Raw genomic sequence first — 18,228 nt, 5'->3', positions numbered from 1 at the left:
CCACCATGCCTGGCGCTCTATTACTTTTATAGAATAGAAATCTTCTATTCTTTTGATCTGTTTTACAATTTTCTATTAAAAATTAAGTGTAACATTAAACACAAATTACTTTTGTGATCATGCATTAATTATATTTTTAATGCCCAATATTTATTACTACAAGTTATTGACATCAATTTGTATTTTATTTATTACCTTACTGATTAGCAAGAATGTAAAGGAATTGCTTTTTAGCAGAATAAGAGTTCTTGAATAAATGGAGAATAAAATTTGTCCATTCAATAAATATTTATCAAGTCCCTATTCATAACATTCATAGAAGATTCTCCACATATATGTGGATGTGCCAGACCCTGTCTTGATAGTAGGATCAGCAGGAATGACAAGGCAAAGTCCTTCCTCTGGTGGAGTTTGCATTGTGGGGAATGAGTGAGAGAGGGCGAGTACAAGACAGCACATTTGTATTTATGTTTGTTCAGAAAATGGGGAGAGTGAAAAAATGGAAACTGATAAAAATAATTTCAGCTGCTGATAGGGATATGCTCCAGGAAATGTCTTGGTAACACAGGACCTTAGACTGTGTGTGAAGCTTGATATCTCCACCTGTCACTTGATCTGAGCCCAGGACCTTCAAGAACCTTGTCCTGGGCAGGACCACTCCAGTTGACCCTGACTGGTGTGTCCTCACTGTCTGCTCCTGCAGGAAACCGACCCAAGAGCTGTCCAGCCACTGTGCCCTGCACAGGTACCTCATCCCCTCCCACCTTCCCCATGGCTTCCAGGGGCTCCTTTCCTCCCACCAGGGAGTAAGTGGAGGTGCTGCTGCCTTTTCAGACAAAGAGAAGCTCCGACTCAGGGGAGGAGACAGTGAGTGCTCAGGGCGAGTGGAGGTTTGGCATGAAGGCGCCTGGGGCACCGTGTGTGATGACTCCTGGAGCCTGGCAGAGGCTGAGGTGGTGTGTCAGCAGCTGGGCTGTGGCTCTGCCCTGGAAGCCCCAGGGAAGGCTGCATTTGGCCCTGGAAATGGAAGCATCTGGCTGGATGAGGTGCAGTGCAGGGGCAGGGAGCCCTCCCTGTGGGCCTGTGCTGCAGCACCCTGGGGACAGAGTGACTGCAAGCATGAGGAGGACACTGGTGTGAGGTGCTCTGGTGAGTAGCAGGACCAGGTGGGGGGCCTAGGGTTGAAAGAGTGTGTTTGCATCCAGAGGGCTTCCCAGGCTACTTTGCTACCCTGAGCTCTGGCTGTGGAAGGTTGTGCCTAATTTCCTGGCTTCTGGGACAGAACCATGTGCCAGAGGTAGTGGTTGGGACCCAGTGACATTCCCAGAACCATTTCAGTGATTTCATTTTCCTTCTCTTCTCTTCAGGTGAAAGAACTAGAGTTTCTCCCAAATCTAGAAGTAAGTGGTTCTTCTGCTCCGACCCATGTGATAAGGGAGACATATTTTCAGAGTCCTGCACTATGAAGTCTACATATTTTTGACAAAATTATAGTAGGCCTGATGATCAGGGTTAGAACAGGCCATACAGTTTATTAAATTGTAGTAGCCAAGGGCTCCAAAGCCTCACCAATGTTCACTTTACAGAAATTCCTTAAAACCAAACTCAGAAGATCGTTGACATAGCTCAGAGCAGGATCTTAACATCTTGGGGTTCAGGCAGATCCATTGTATCTGAGTTAGGCACTTCATGGTCCTGAAGAATCAAGGGATGGCCAGGGTAATTGGATTCTCCTGGGCTTATGGTCTTCTCCAAAGACTCATGATCCTTTTTCCTCCTCAGGTACCAGTTCAGTCTCAACCCCTGTCCCTGGTATCTCCTCCTTACCTGGAATCCTTTGCATCATCCTGGGAGCCCTTCTCTTCCTGGTCCTTATCATCCTTGGGATTCAGCTGCATAGATGGAGAACAGAGCGCCCAGGTGGGAATTAGGGATGTTGTGACATGGAAAGTATTCAGGGAGAATGGTGGAACCGTTGTGATTCCTTCAAAAGTATGTTTGAGTCTCCATTCTTATTATTTGGAAAACTGCTTTACATACTTCAGCATTTAAAGCACTGGAATCCTTGGTCCTGGGTTGAATATGGAAACTCTGAAAAATAATGGCTTCTTGTATGGACCATGTCAGTGGAGATTGAGTATAGTATTCAGGTAGAGTCAGGACACATAGTTTGAACTAACAGAGCAGAAGCTAAAGAAAGGGACTCTGGTAGCCCAGAGGAGTGTCTCCAACAGGTTTTTCTGTTGGTAAGGGAAGCACCTCCAGGAGCAATCTCTGAACTCATTCTGCTTTCCCCAGACTTATCTACTTTTGAAGATGCTGTTGATGAGGCCCTGTACCAGGAGATAGATTACCTCATGAATCCAGAGAATGAGGACCTGCAGGACAGCCCAGGTGTGTTCCCTACCCTCCTTTCTGTTCCCGAGTTGGTCATGGGTATGGCAGTCTTCAGGGAGCACAGACCCCATCACTACCCAACCTATATGGCCATCCTCCTCCTAAGGCAGGAGCTCCAAGCCCTCTCTCTACAAATCTAAAGCTTCCATATTTCTCCCGAACCATGACATGTGTGTTTGCCTGTGATGTTTTTCTCCCTACCAGGAAATCTGTCTGATGACTCAGCGACTAAGCTGTCATATTACACAGGGCACCATGAGGAGAATGGAGACCCTGAATCTGCCCCAGGTAGTAGAGACAGGTGTTCCCTTGAATGGTGGGGTGAGGAGGAGGTTATGATGTGAGAAGAACATCCTCCTGTGATTAGGATGGAAAAGATATCTTCTGTCCAATTAACAACCATTTTTCTTCCTCTCTGACCATTCTGTCACTTCAGAAAGGGAAAGCTCAGGTGCAATTCTCTCAGTATCCAAAGCTACTTCTATGGGATCATAGACATATATCAAATGTATTATTGTAAATTCAAGGGCTATATTTAAAAGAGTAGCATCTGAACCTGATCCTATAAAAAATTCCATGGTGAGAGAAAACATTGGAAGTATGATATTGACCCTGAGATATAGTAACATATGAATAATTTTGTGGCTTATGTGAATATTGAGACAAAAATTGATTATTCCTGGATACATAGAATGTGTAGTGCCTATATTTATCAACTACCAGGATCTCTTTTCTGTAGCCAAAAATGTCCCCTCTAGACCTTTCCCCAAGTGGTCAATGTGGACAGCTCTTGGAATGAGGCATGTTCAGTACAGCTCTGTGGAGATGAGAACCTAAGGCCAGCAGAGCACGTAGGTGTATTGAAAACCCAGGCCTCCTGTGATTGGGATTGGTGGGATTACTTGTATGTGCAATGGTTGAAAGCCATGCTTCCCTTTATCTCCTCCTGCCTCTGATGGCACATGAACAGCCTGGGTTCTCTTGGTTCTGATTCATTGCCTGCAATTACAGATGTGTACATATTATGTGTTTCAACTCTGGGCCATATGCCAGAAAACAGTACCTGACACTTGTAGTACAATAACTTTTGTTGATGTTTTTTGATATGAAACACCATTTTAGGAAAATGTTATTGATCATAATATATTGGAATATTTAGAGCATTTACAGGGTTTTTAAAAATATTGAGATCAAATGTATGCTTTTGGGACAGCCTTGGTATATTAATATGCCTATATTAACTAGCTACTAAAATCTCAGCTTTAGAGCATACTTAAGGCATCACCTAGTCCAATGCATATTTTGCTTTTTCACATTATTCTTCTTTTATTTTCAGAACGACTGGGACAGCATGTCAGTGTCACAGGATATGGTTATGATGATGTTGACGAGTTAACTGTTTCTGAAATTCCTTCTGTCCCTGGGATGAATGAGAACTATTTTTTCCTAGAAAAAGGAGGTGGAGCTAGGTATTGTTATTCAGGTAAGTGGACAGCTCAGTCTACAGTAGTCTTACTTCCTTGTCATGGGAAAGATGACAGTGAAACTATCAATCATTAGCTTTTCTTTACTAGAAAAGAATAGTCATAGAATAGGCTCTTCCTTCTAGTGAAGAAATTTCAACACTTAATTACAGCCATTGCATTCTGCATTGATAGAGGGAAATATCAACTTCAAATGTTTGGTTACATGGTTTCCCCAAAACAAAATTTTACAGCTCATGGATTTAACTCACATTTCTATTTAAAGACCTCCCAGATTACTTCTCATGATCTGAAAGAGTACCTATATTTGTTGTCAGAACACATACCTTGTCTTAGGTTTAAAAAATTGAAATAAATTTAAAAAGTTTCTGCAACTCATACAAATATGTCTACATCCAACATGTGGTGGACAGGGACTCAGGAAACACAATATGTTTCTCCTTTCAGAAGAGATGAAATAGCTGAAACAAGCCAGGAACAGGGAAGAGCTCATGTAGCAATATGAGGTTAGAAGGAAGAGACTGTTTTCTCTCATTATTTCAACGGATATATAACATTTTCCTCTAAGACCAGGCTTGCTGCTTATGTATGGGTATTGGTGGGCAAATGGTAGACTGGGATGTGGTTGAGCTGCCCTCCTTGGGCATCTGCCAGGGGACCCAAAATGTTTTCATAAATACTTTGTCAAGTAGGGTCTGTTATTGAGATACCGAGGAATCAAGACAAGTCACCTACTGCCTCAATTTTTTAAGGAATCAGACCAGCCTCCTCTGGAAGAGAGTGCTCATAGCTCTTTTGTATTCCTCACTGTTATTGACCCATCTCTCTTGTTGACATCAAATCAGATTTTGCACAGAGCCCTCAGAATGAGGCAGCTCTGTCTGGCCTTTCAGACAAGCTCTGGGCCCACATAGGTATTTTGCAGCCACTCTGTACTTGTCTTTCCTTCTATAAGAGGTCTCTACTGCCTTGTCACTAATGAAACTTGGGTTTTCTTTACTGTTTCAGGCACCTCTCCTCAGTCTCCCAGAGAAACTGTCAACTCTAGCATGGAAGAGATAGGATCCTCCCTGTTCCTGGGACAAGAAGACCCTGGCTATGATGATATTGAGGTTGCTGCCATTTAGTTCTATTTTTTTGGAGCAATCAAATCTTCAGAGAACTCGTTGTGATATTGTTTCCCAAAACAAAAGAGAATTCTGTCTTCTCTCATTACTGTATAGATTGAACATTTACCTACGATGGAAGAAAATTATTCATAATAAATGATTCCATGCATTATCTTTTCACAATCTCTTTAAAAGTGATATTGTACCTGATATGCAGGTGAAGTAAAAAAACTTTGCCAAAATATAGTACTAACTATTCCAGTTATTTCCTTCTTAAGTGTTACTCCATATGTATACACATATATATAATATTTCCTCAGAAATAATAATATATCATATATGTAAAATATATATGTTCATGAATTTTAATGTCTATTCTACAGTTTTATTATTTTATGCCTTAAATAATCATGTATATTTTATTTTTTAACTTTCCACATTTTTTTATTGGTGTATTATAGTTGTACATAATGATGGGATTTGTTGTTATATGCTCAAACATTCACACAATATAACAATATAATTTGGCCAATATCATTGCCCAGCCTTTCTCTTTTCCCCCACCTCCTCCTACCCCTTGGGTCCCTTTTCCTCTACTGATCTTTGGAGTTTCATTGGATAACCCCTTTATTTTAGTCATATGTATTTTTGAAAAATGTTTATTCTTAAGTTTTAGATGGACACAATATCCTTATTTTACATTTATGTGGTGCTGAGGATGGAACGCAGTGCCTCATGCATGCTAGGTGGGCACTCTACCACTGAGCCACAACCCCAGCCCTTAGTCATATGTATTTTAAAGAAAGTGGAAAAATAAGGACTTTGTTTTTTATGTTTGCTGTTTTTAATTCTTCTAGATCCAGGTTTCCATCTATTGTCTTCTCCTTTTAACTTGAAGAATTTTTTTTAGCATTTTTGTAGTGAAAATTTGTTAACAAATTCTCTCATTTAAAAAAAATTAAATTTTTTTTATTGGTTCTTTTTAGTTATTCATCCTAAAATGTCTTTATTCTGCCTTCACGTTTGAAGGCTATTTTCACTGTATATACAATTTTGTATTAGTAACTTTTCTTATGTCACTTTGGAAATATTACATTGTCTTCTTTGCCTTTATCTTAAAATATTTAATTGACAATGAATATTCAAGGTATACAATGGCATGATTTGATATACATATATGTTATGTAATGATTATTGCAACAAATTACTTAGCACATTTATCACTACTCATAATGTATATTGGATTTCCCAGAACTTTTTCATCTGATAAGTGAAAATTTGTACCCTTTGGCCAACATTTTCTATTTTCTTTGCCTCTAGTTCCTGGTAACCACCATTCTACTCTCTGTGAGTTTAATTTCTTTAGTTTCACATATGTGATATCTAAAGTACTTACCTTTCTTTGGCTTATTTCACTAAACATAATGTCTTCTAGGTTCATCTATATTACAACAGACATGAAAGAATTTCTTCGATTTTGGGGGCTGAATAGTGTGTGTGTGTGTGTGTGTGTGTGTGTGTGTATGTGTGTGTGTGTTTATTTCTCTCTCTCTCTTTATCTATATCTATATCTATCTATCTATATATATTTTCACCTAATTTTTGACAAGGGAACCAAGAATATGCAATAGAGAAAGGAAAATGCCTTTAAGTGAAGATGTTGGAAAAACTAGACATTGGCATACAAAAGAATAAAATTGTGCTCTTGTTTTATACCATAAACAAAACGTCACTTGAAATGAATTCAAACTTTAAATATTAAGTCTGAAACTCTAAAACTCCTAGAAGAAAACCTAGAGAAAAATCTCCTTGGTTTTGGTCTTGGAGTGATACTTTTGGATCGGAAACCAAAACACAGGCAACAAGAGTAACAATAAGCAAGTAGGACGACAACAAGCTGAAATCTCTGCACAGTAGAGAAAACGATAAACAAAATGAAGAAGCAGCATGTAGAGTGAGAGAAAATGTTAAAGACAATATATCTGATATGGGGCTAATATCCCAAATATTATAAGGAAATCATAAAACTCAATATTAAAGTAAATAAATAAAAACACACCCCCAATTTATGTGTTTATCTATGATCTTAGATTTTTTTTACCTGCCAGTCTTATGCCTTTCTTACTCCTTTTGCTATATTTTCTATCAATCAAATGTCTTAATAGTTCTCTTTCAGTTTTTTTTTTTAGTTTTACATTCTTTTTTCTTTTCTTTTCTTTTTTTTTTTTTTTTGTGGTGCTGAGGATTGAACCCAGGGCCTTGTGCATGCGAGGCAAGCATTCTACCAACTTAGCTATATCCCTAGCCCTATACATTCATTTTTTAAAATGTGGTACTGAGGATGGAACCCAGTGCCTGGAATGTGCTAGGTGAGTGCTCTCACAACCCCAGCGCCTATACATTCTTTTACTGTGCTTTCATAATTGTTCTAGATATTGAAACATGCATCTATGGTTTACTGAAGCTTTGTACAAGTTATTGCTTTTATCACTTCACTTAACGTTAAGAACCTTAGTAGACTTTAAAACCTTTAAATCTAAACTACTTGCTACAGTACCATATGAAGAATATCTAAGAATAGTAAGAATACTTAGCTATATAATGGTTTACTCAGAAGTGTTGGTGTCTCTCACAGAAGACACATGATGATATATAACCATGATATGGGAAAATTGATTCAATTATTATTTTTATAGTCTCTTTTGGAAGGAAAATATAAGATAGTTTTATATTTGCATGTATATATACAACAGAAACAATGTGTGTATATATATATATATATATATATATATATATATATTTGTAAGTGTACATTTTTTTCCAGCTCTGTTCACTGAAAGGATCTATGAGTAATTGAATGCTAACGGCAATAAGCAAACCAAGAGAAAAATTGGTTCATTTTGGTATTGGTTTATGTGTAACATACTTGTAAACATGCTTAATTCTGGAGCACAGAAAAATAAGATGAATCAGGATCATCTCTTTTTGCTCTAAAGTAACAAAGGAGAGAGAATTCTATAATAGTATTGAGGAGCTCCACAGACTCTCTCCCCAGAGAAATATTGGAACAGATGAAAATAGTTTCTTATAAAACCATAACAACCATTTAATATTTCTGGATATTGTTCTAAGGGCATAAAGCAAATGGAAAAACATTCAAGGAAATAAGAAAGCATGGTCTAATGATCTTGAACTAAAACCAACATCTAGTCTTCATCAGAGTATAATGGAAGTTGGTGAATGCAGCTGAGAATACCAGGCCCTCCCTCTGCCATACTCTCATCATGTATTGCAGTGTCTCCCCAGGTTGGGTGGACTATCGTAATTTCTCATCCCCTCCAGCTAGCTCAGAGGTTGAAGTTCCATGCTGAAAAAAAAAAAAAACAAAAAACCAAAAAAAAACCAAGAAAGGACAAGATACTGCAATTGCCCAGTATCTTGGTTACAAGGGGGGAGTCTAAGCCCAAGGTAAAAGGTTTTTACTCCCATCAGTGGCAAGTGCTGCATAGGGGTTTTGTTCTATAAGAATAGATTCATAGTTGGCCCTGGGATAACTAACTCTGTTTGGAACAGAATGTGAAGACAAGTGGGACCATACAAAAATAAAGAGCTTTTACACATGAAAGAGAACAGTACACAAAAGAAAAGGCAACCCATACAGTGGGAGAAAATATTTGCAAACCATATATCTGATAAAAGGTTAATATTCAAAATATATCGGTTGTTCTCAAAAACAGTAGATATATTTTTTTCTTGGTAAGCAATTAAGAGGATGCTGTAGTTTTACAAGAACAACAGGCTAACCATAGTCCAGCTAGAGATTAACCAAGGAAAACAGAGCAATAGATAACCAAAATGAGCACCCTTGGTGTCAAAGCAAGTCTGAAAAAATGGTGTAAAGATGACTGTTTCAAATTTAATTGGATCAGACGGTGGAGATATTTATAACACAGGACTTTACTGTGACCTAGACCAAATTTAAATTTTTGCTATATTTACTATTCTAAGTTCAAAATTTTGTTTTTAAAACTCTCAAGAAATATTTTACCTTCTTATTTTCTTACAAGTACTGTTGCTATTGAGAAGTTTAGAATCAACCTGATTTTTCTTGGCAGATGATGTTCCTTTTTCTCTGGAAATTTTACCTTGCTATTTTAAAAATTTCTCTATATTTACCTCGACTTGTAATTTTCATTTTTCTTACTTGAGAGGCAATCTACAAGTATTTTTTTTGTTCTTAAATGGGATGTTTTTACATGTCATCTATTCCTAACAAAATGGTGAACTAATATAACTGACTTTAGTTGTGTGTGTGTGTGTGTGTTTGTGTGTGTGTGTGTGTGTGTGTATGTGTGTGTATCTGTGAAATTCCCATCTATCAGTTCTTCAAATTTCCTTTTTTCCAAGTTTATGTTTCTTCCCTTCTGGGGATCCTGATAAGTAGATGCTATCTCTATGTTCTTTAGCACTTCATTGATATTTTCTACCTCTATTATTTCTCTGGCCTTCTTCATGCACCAATTTGTTCTTTAGCCTATCTATTGTACCTTTTTTCACTGTTTAGCTTCTCAACTTAGTAATCTTTGTATTTCCCTGAGTCACAACATAGAAAGTAGTGTAGGTTGCTGCCACAAATTTCTGTAGCTATAGCACAAGTAATAAAATGAATTAGGGAAATGCAAGATCAGAACTTTCATTGTCTCCCCTACAGCCCTCTTCTGAGCTTGATGCCCTCCTTCAACCCAGCCACACTCTCTGCTCTCTCACTTGCCAGGTTAAAGTAGGCTTCAGTCCACCCAAGGAGAGACTCGTCCTGATAGGCCTTGGATACCTATTCCCATATCACTACTATTTCTCTAGAGTTGATTTTGGGAGTGGTCAGCCCCTGTTAGTTTAGCATTTTGTAAGAAATAGGGAGGCATGGCATATAAAACACTCTATCCAATTTAAGAAGATATGTTCAGATATCTTCTTCAATCTTTATATCTTTATATATCTCACACACATATAGAGAATATGCTAGAAGTTGTTGTCATTTTGTGAGCCAAACTACATGAAATGTTATTATTATATCAAATTAAAATTTCTCAAGTTAAATGCCCCTTTATCTCTATGATTGATCAATGATGAAATTACTAGTTTAAGAAATTCTATAGGTGCTATGGATCTTTCAAAGCACTCAAAAACATACCTCACAGTTACCCCACAATTTTCTGCCAAATAGAGATCAGCAAGGCCTCTTGCATTACTGTTAATCAGATATGACCAAAGGTGCAGGATGTTTTTCTGCTCATCATTAGACACATTTGCATTTATGACCATAGTGGTATATAACAGGAAGGAAAATCTTACTATATCAAAAGAAACACCAGCAGTTACTTTTGCATTCAGGAAAAGGGGGTGGGTTGTGGGTAGTAGTAGCAAAAGTTAGTGCTGTATGTTTGTTGTATTACAGTACCTCAGTCAGTGTCCAATTTTTATAATTAGATTTAAATTCCTTTCCTGAAGTCTGCTATGTGAGCATGGTGCTTGTTAGCACCCACAAACTAGACTTATCTGCTAAACTACTGTTGTGTTTCTATATAGAAATTGGGCAGTTCCTCTTGGACCAGTGCAAGGCTGGCCTCAACTCAGATTAGGCAGAATGAGTAAGTCCTGTTTGACAGTTTCAGCTTGTGCACGAGACCTCAGCTATGAGAATCAGAAAATCAGACTGATAATGACTACTGGGAACATAACACTTTCCTGTGATTTCCTGCCCATGAGCAAATCTTACCATTCTAAGTAGACAAAATTCTTCTGCTTTGCCTCTATTTGAAAAAAGTGTGTTTTAATGGATTATTCTCCTGTTACCTCTCCATACCTGAGGATGGAGGGTCAGTTTCAAGAAGCTTATGTAAGCCATTTCAAAATTTGTAAAAGAAAGGAATTAGAAAAGGCCAATAGAGAGAGTGGACTAAGTAATGGTCAAAGAGTGAACATAGAAAGAGATCCAAAGAGAAATTCTCTTGAGTGAAAGGCTGAAGTATAACAATAGTGGGATATTAAGATTAGGTTGATTTGCTAAGATCCATGTCTTTACTCTTAGCTCTCCTTTAACACAAAACATCAGTAAAGGTGGGTTATGTAAAGAAAGCTTTTTTTAAAAATATTTTTTTAAATTGTAGGTGGACACAATATCTTTATTTATTTTGTGGTGCTGAGGATCAAACCTAATGCCTCACACATGTGAGACAAGCACTCAACCACTGAGCTACCACCTCAGCCCCCAAAAGCTTTTAAGAATAATATTTTAGAGAAGGGAGAAACAGTAAAATGTTCATATATTAGGTAAAACTGGGCAGGGAAACGATAGGAGGAATAGAGAGGAAAGGCAGAAACAGACTAAAAATTCAAGTGGTTAGCTCGCCTAGCATGCGTGAGGCACTGGGTTCAATCCTCAGCACTACATAAATATAAAATAAAGATATTAAAAAATTCAAGTGGTTAGAAGCATGATAATTCAAACACATCTAAGAGCTGTTAGAAATATTCTAGAGTGTATATAGGGATAGTGATTCATCTTCTTGTTATCTGCAGCTGATGCCCAGAAAATGGTTGACTCTGATAATTTTCCTGTGAAGCTTAGGAAGTCTGACCCTACTCTGCACAGTGTACTACTCTGTCCTATTGACAGCAGGACAGAAATAACCTCATTCCCCTTCCCTTCCCCAACAGGCATATTTTGGGAAGTGGGGATAAAATTAAATAAGTACTTTTAGCATTTAAAACTTATCATTTGACTTTTCTGTACCTCTGGCTTGAACCTAGAGGATTACTTCACTTTCTTCAAAATACATAATTTGAGGAATATAGAATAATTTAGAGAGAGTATTACTTCTTACAATAAAACTATTTCCCTAGATGTCATACATCAGTATCTTCTAGGATATGAGTGGAGATGAATATCCACATTCATCCTGGTTACAACATGCTGAGGAAACAAGAACAGTCGAGAGTCCAACAGAACATCACTAACTCCAACTGTAATCCACTGCTAGGACTACTGTTACCTACCAAGAAAGAGGTGAGTTTATCATCTTTTCTCATAGAGAAAGTAAACAGGGAAGCAAAAATTGTTTCTCCAGCTAAAACCCAACCTTGCTATGGGTTCACTTGAATTTGTTTACATTTTTTGATATCAATATAGGGAAGGGGAATAGCTCAGCAGCAGATGATTGCTTAGCCTGTGCAAGGCTAGGGGTTCATTCTCAACACAGAAAAGATAAATAATAAAAATAAAATGGAAATCAGTATAGTTGAGAATATATGAAGGTCTTCAGTGAAAACTCTTAAGAGACAAATGTTCATTATCCATTGGCAGATATGAGGTGCTAAACCCAATAACTCCACCATGAAAAGGCAGAAATGTGCTTAGAAATACATTGGGAAATTTATTATATATATATATATATAAATACTTATAAATGTCTTTATATTTAAAATATATAAATTTATTTACTTATAAAGAATCTTCACAGCTAACATTTCAAGTTAACAACTTAAAAACATTCTGTTTATACCTGAGTCTTGTATCTTCCTGTTCCAATTTATGTTTCTGAGAACATTTTAGATTTCCAATATTTTCGGCTAGTTTATTTTTACAGGAAATTCTGTTACACCTGCATCTGCCTTCATGAAACCAAATTCTAGTCACGATGGGGGGAGGGAACAAAATTATGCAAGAAAAGATGATGTAATAGCATAGAACATTTCTGGAATATTCAGGTGTTTTTATTGTGACATCATCTGTGGGGAGAGAAATCTCAGCTCTGGAGCGGCAGTTGGCATCTTACTCAGTCTGAGCACAGGTCACTGGTCTAGGATTTCACCCAGGAGAAAACAAACATCTCTGCATTATAGTAGCCATGTTCTGAATTCTATGAAAGAAATTTGTGATGACATTTCTAGATGTTCACAAAGATTTCTCAGTTACACAGAACTGGTCTAAAAGGACCAAAGAATTTATGATTGGTAAACATATAAAAATGGACACAAGTCAGCATTATCCTATCTGGACACATACTGTGATGGATTCTGAACCTCTACCCTGGACCACAATGTAACTGTGTCAATACAGGTACATTGGGATTTGGTATGGCATTCCACAGGCTCTGTTAACATCCTCACATATGGGGTCCACTTCATCACATCTGAGGTCTGCTTCATTCAGGAGTTTCTTCTCCTCTGAGAATTTGAAAAAAAACAGAGATAGCAAATTTAGGGTCTGGTTATAGTTATGACCCAGAGACAAAGCTCTCTAGAGTCATCAGAATCAAGGGCAAGGTAAAAGCACAGCAACCTAAGGATACAGATTGAGATAATTTCTACCAAACTTTAGATGCATAGGACAATACCAACTATTGATCAAGAAGTCTGTAAAGAGCTGTTTCTGTCTGTACAATTAGGGAAATGGAATCAGAGAAAGGAATTGTGAACAATGTAGTTTCCCCCTGACAAAATCTTAAGGAAATTGATTGCAGGAAGGTTAGCTCATTACTGTCTCTTCCTTAAGGGCACAAAGTGACAAAATCTTGGCTTCCCAAATGCCCACAGGGATAATTCTAGCTTTTCCTGAAAGTGCTCAAATGGATACTGCTGCTATGATTTTTATCTTCACAGGGGACAACACCACCTTGACATAGGGCTGTGGTTTATTGGTCTTCCAGCTCTGAAATTCTGTGGATCAGGTGTGGCTTCATGGGCACTGTGACCTAAGCAATTGTACAATGCCCCCTGCTTAGAAGGTCTGGTCCTGCGGGAACTGTTCCAGACCCGCTTAAGTTTTAATAATTTGTGAGCATTTTCATTTTGCATCAAGCTCTGAAAATTATGTAACCCATACTTCTATGAGACTTAAAGAACTTTGGAGTAATTCCCCTGCCCCAAACCTGCCCCGCTGCAAAGAATACACACTTACCAAGGTAATCTTAATATATTAATAACTATATAGTACCATAATACTTTGTAAGTGATTTGTCTTTTTAATGGTATTTCTCACTTTGTTTTTTACATTCTGAATTGGCCCCAAAATAGCATAATCCATGTGATGGGTGTAACTGGGTGGGAAGATATGATTTTAGTATCAAAAAAATGCATAGGTGGATGTAACTGTAGGAGGATGCCTTTCTCAATCTCGAATTTCTTCCTATTCTCCCCAAAGGTGTCAATAAATAACACATATGACTTGGGAAGGTGATCCTGTTAAATTAAGAATCATGAACCCACCCGTATCTTGCCTTTGCTGGGAGGATTGGCAATTAATGGCTCAATCTCATCTTCCCAGGAAATAAGTCTAGGCTCCTGGATACTGAACCAGCTTTTTACCTGTGTAGGAGGAACTGTCCTCTTGGGTACACTGAGGCCCAGGACATAATTAAAACACAGAGCTGCTAGTTGAAAAACTAAGAATTTCATGATGATGACAGGTGATCTAGAAACCAAGCACTACGGCATGCTGTCACTAGATCACATTTCTCTGAAAGTGGCCCTGGGTGTATCCATCTCATCCATTTCACATATAAAGCTCAGAAGAATTGAAGGTCTTTCATTTTTGTAATTATATTTTCTAGTTTTTTTTTGATCTGTCCTCTGAGAGGAGAAAAGGGTCCCTGGTGGAAAGCATGGAAATGGGGTGAAACATTTGGATCTAAAAGTGATTTCTGTGTGACTCTGAGAAGTCCCTTTACCCACTTTCAGTGACTTCATGTGTGCCAAACTATTTAGCTATGCAAGCCCAGTGATCCCTTCAAGTACTGATAATCTCAACATCTGAAATTAAAGATAATCTAAATTATTGGTAGATATGAAAACTTCAAAATTTTAAACAAAATGTTCACCAAATCCTGTATCTTTAAAAAAATGATATTCAAAAAATTCTCCCACTCTAAAATTTTGTGACAATTTTTTTTGTCAAACCAGATGTTTTGTTTGGGAACATAGACACATTATTTCCACATGAGCACAAATCTGAAACTATTTGAGCAGTTAAGGATATGAAGAGCCCAGACCATTTCTTCTTCTCTGGAGTCAAAAGGCAGGCACAGATCTCTATGTCTGTCTGTCTGTCTGTATCTCTCTCTCTCTCTCTCTCTCTCTCTCTCTCTCTCTCTCTCTCTCTCTCTCATACACACACATACAGTTTAAACCAACTGGAGAAATGCCCATTCATTACTTGAAGAATGGTCACCCAGGAGGCAGACTCTCCCTCTCAGAACATGGAGGTTCAAATTCTCAAAGCTCTATTCCTTTCAGTGTCTCTTTTACATTTAGCCACATCCTATCTCTGTTCTTATTCCCAAGAGTGGATTTGTCCACATTGCATAGGACATTTCCACAAATAACAATCTCCACACTCCCATTGCCAGTGGCAGCTTGGCCACTGCATCATCAGACAGTAACAAACATTCCAGGATAGACATGAGCAGAGAATTTCACACACGTGGAAATGAGACAGATTTTCAGAACAAAAACTCAGCCTTGAAATATTTTCTTTCCAAAGAGAAGACTCAATGTCCATAGAAAGATCTATGGTATCTTGAGACTAGAAAGTCACTTCTGAAGTGGGATTTAGGAATGCCATGTGCAGATACTGGGCACACAGATCCTGTGAATCACCCCAGATGATGGCTGTCAGAGAGAGAAAGCATGCTAGGGAGGGCAAGGAATATCCACCTGACTGCCAGCTCTTTCTCCTCCCAGGTCTCATGTCATAATGGATGACCTCACATAATGCTGCACAGAGAAAATATTCATATGGAATCAAAATTGAGACCAAGTCACTTTCTGAAACACCTTCATATAGACCACACGAGGACTGTGGTGTTGCTCTCAGAGCATCAGAGGCCACTCTGTTTTTATGGTTTATGTGCATACTGAAAATTCCTGGCCAAGTCCTAACCTATTCCAGTCCTAATCTAGTTTCGGTTCTCAGGCTGCCTGCTGAACTTACTGTCATCATACATGACTCCATCTTTCCTTGGCACTTCTAATCCAAAGTCCCTGAGGCATGGAGTTCAGAGAAAAACAAACATTTCCCAGAAACGTAGTGAGGATAGGATGCAGATTCAGTAGGCTCATCACAGTGGACCTCTTCTTACCCATGGTCTACTGCTCTCCTTATCCCAAACTCTTGGTGTTCTTCAGTGCCTACCTTGATAATTTTTCTTTCTGAACTGATGAATCAGCAGGAAAATGAAAAAAAGAAAGAGGAAAGGTCCAAGGATACAACCGTATACAATTGATATAAAGACGATCCCAGGGATAGGATTTGTGTGGATCATTTGCAAAACCATATTTTGACAATGGGAAGAACATGGAGAATCTAGCCCCTTGCTGTTACCTGTTGGTGCTCAAGCTGGTGAGGTCACAGCTTCAGGAACAATGGGAGATTGTGAGAACCCTGAGAGAACTGGATCTCAGTTCCATCTCATGCTGTCCTAGGTGTTTAATAAGAGAATGCTCATGAATACCTGGAGGCTTCATAGTTGTCACAAAGTTGCAGGTTCAGAGGCACAAATCCAGCATCTTCCCTCATCTGAGCAGGGAAGGAGAAAGCTCAGAGCAATGCATGGTAAGTGATCTGTCTCCCCAGCTGTTCTGTACTAAGTCAATCCAAGGAAGGGAATGTTTTTCTTAGGAGAAACTGCTGATCTTTCATTTTGAAGGACTAAGAGTCCCTGAGCGTATATACAGACCCATATGTTCTTACTGGTTGGAAACACAGCATCATATCATTGTTACTAACTCAGCTTATATATATTGTGCCCCAGAGGACAGACTCCATCCTTGTGGGTATCATCTCTAAGCTGGTGCTTCAGCTTTACCTTCATCAGGCTGTTTTTTATCACTTGGTTAAAACAGCAGATGCTGGGTAGAATGTAGGATTTGGGTTCCATGATCATAAAACCTCTGCTAAATATCCTTTGCTACAAAGTAGACTCTTGGTCTGAAGCGAAGTGGTATAGGATCCCTTATCAATGGAATACACCCTTAATAAATCTCCTCCAAAAATGCAGTGATGTTGTCTGAACCTTACAGGCAATAAAGGCCAACCTACACATAAATAAGTGCAGGTTTTACTGATACATTGCTGGTGGGACCCCAAATTGGTACAACCACTCTGGAAAGCAGTATGGAGATTACTTAAAAAAAACTAGGAATGGAACCATCATTTGACCAAGCTATCCCACTCTTCAGTATAGATCCAAAGGATTTTAAATCAGCATACTACAGTGATTCAGCCACATCAATAGCCTATGGAGCCAACCTAGGTGCCCGTCAACAGACGGAAGGATAAAGAAAATGTGGTACATATGTGATGGCAAAACCAGACCTGGTTGTGAAATGAAATTATAAAAAAGGTTATGGTAAGAAACCAATGCCTGGGGAAGGGGTCAGTTCCCCTCCCCTCTCCAGCCTTTCCCCAGGAAGCCTGACTGTGGGTCTCTACCTTTTGGATTGTAGATAACTTACCCTGGGAGTCCGATTACTCTCCTTTGAAGTGTAAATGAACCCATGGAGGCTCCTGAACCAAGGTTAGAGATTTATGGAAGGCCTTGGAGGTGGAGTCAGTTCTTCCCTTTATAGCACTTTGCTTCTGTAAACGTGCTTCCTAGTGGAAACCCCATGCACAACTGTATCTCGGTAGACTAGAAAGTTTATGACCCCAGATAGCCCATAAATTATTGTGAGAAACAGGAGAGGGGAGCTCAGAATTTGGAGTTTTGTTTTCCTCTGGGCTCCCTGGAGTAATATAAAGTTTGGAGTTCTCCTTCTCTCCGAGTACCGCTTGCTGCTTCTGAATCAGTCTGTTTCCTGCAACATATATACACAATGGAATATTAGTCAGACATAAAGAAGAATGACTTTTCAAGTCAATGGGTGGATCTGAAGTCTATCATGCTAAGTAAAATAAGCCAGTTCTAAAAAGCCAAAAGTTCAAATATTTTTGCTGATAGGTGGAAGCTTACCCACAATAAGAGGGAAGAGTAGAAGAATAGATACTCAGTAGATTACATGAAGGGGAATGAAGGGAAGGGAGGGGGATAGGGAAAGGAAAGGCAGTGGAATGAGTCTGAAATCATTTTCTTATGTATATATATGAATACACCATAATAAATCCCACCATCCTGTACATCCACAAGAATGGGGTCCTCATTAGAATAAAATATATTACATACTTGTTTAATTATATCAAA

General features: G+C 38.4%; 1 protein-coding gene across 1 annotated transcript in view; it reads left to right on the top strand.

The window, feature by feature from the left end:
• Positions 1–5,223, top strand: part of LOC101970787 (antigen WC1.1-like) — a 35,956-nt gene extending 30,733 nt beyond the window's left edge. The window contains exons 8-13 of the mRNA XM_078015891.1: positions 704–745; positions 835–1,149; positions 1,783–1,920; positions 2,299–2,394; positions 3,734–3,880; positions 4,890–5,223. Of these exons, the coding sequence (XP_077872017.1) occupies positions 704–745; positions 835–1,149; positions 1,783–1,920; positions 2,299–2,394; positions 3,734–3,880; positions 4,890–5,008 (857 nt within the window). The 3' untranslated portion in view covers positions 5,009–5,223. The remainder of the gene's footprint in view (positions 1–703; positions 746–834; positions 1,150–1,782; positions 1,921–2,298; positions 2,395–3,733; positions 3,881–4,889) is intronic.
• The last annotated feature ends 13,005 nt before the right edge of the window (positions 5,224–18,228 follow it).

This window comes from Ictidomys tridecemlineatus, chromosome 6 (assembly GCF_052094955.1).
Source record: "Ictidomys tridecemlineatus isolate mIctTri1 chromosome 6, mIctTri1.hap1, whole genome shotgun sequence".
Lineage (NCBI taxonomy): Eukaryota > Metazoa > Chordata > Mammalia > Rodentia > Sciuridae > Ictidomys > Ictidomys tridecemlineatus.
The sequence above is the reverse complement of the archived record's forward strand: the minus strand, read 5'-3'. Positions and strand labels throughout refer to the sequence as shown.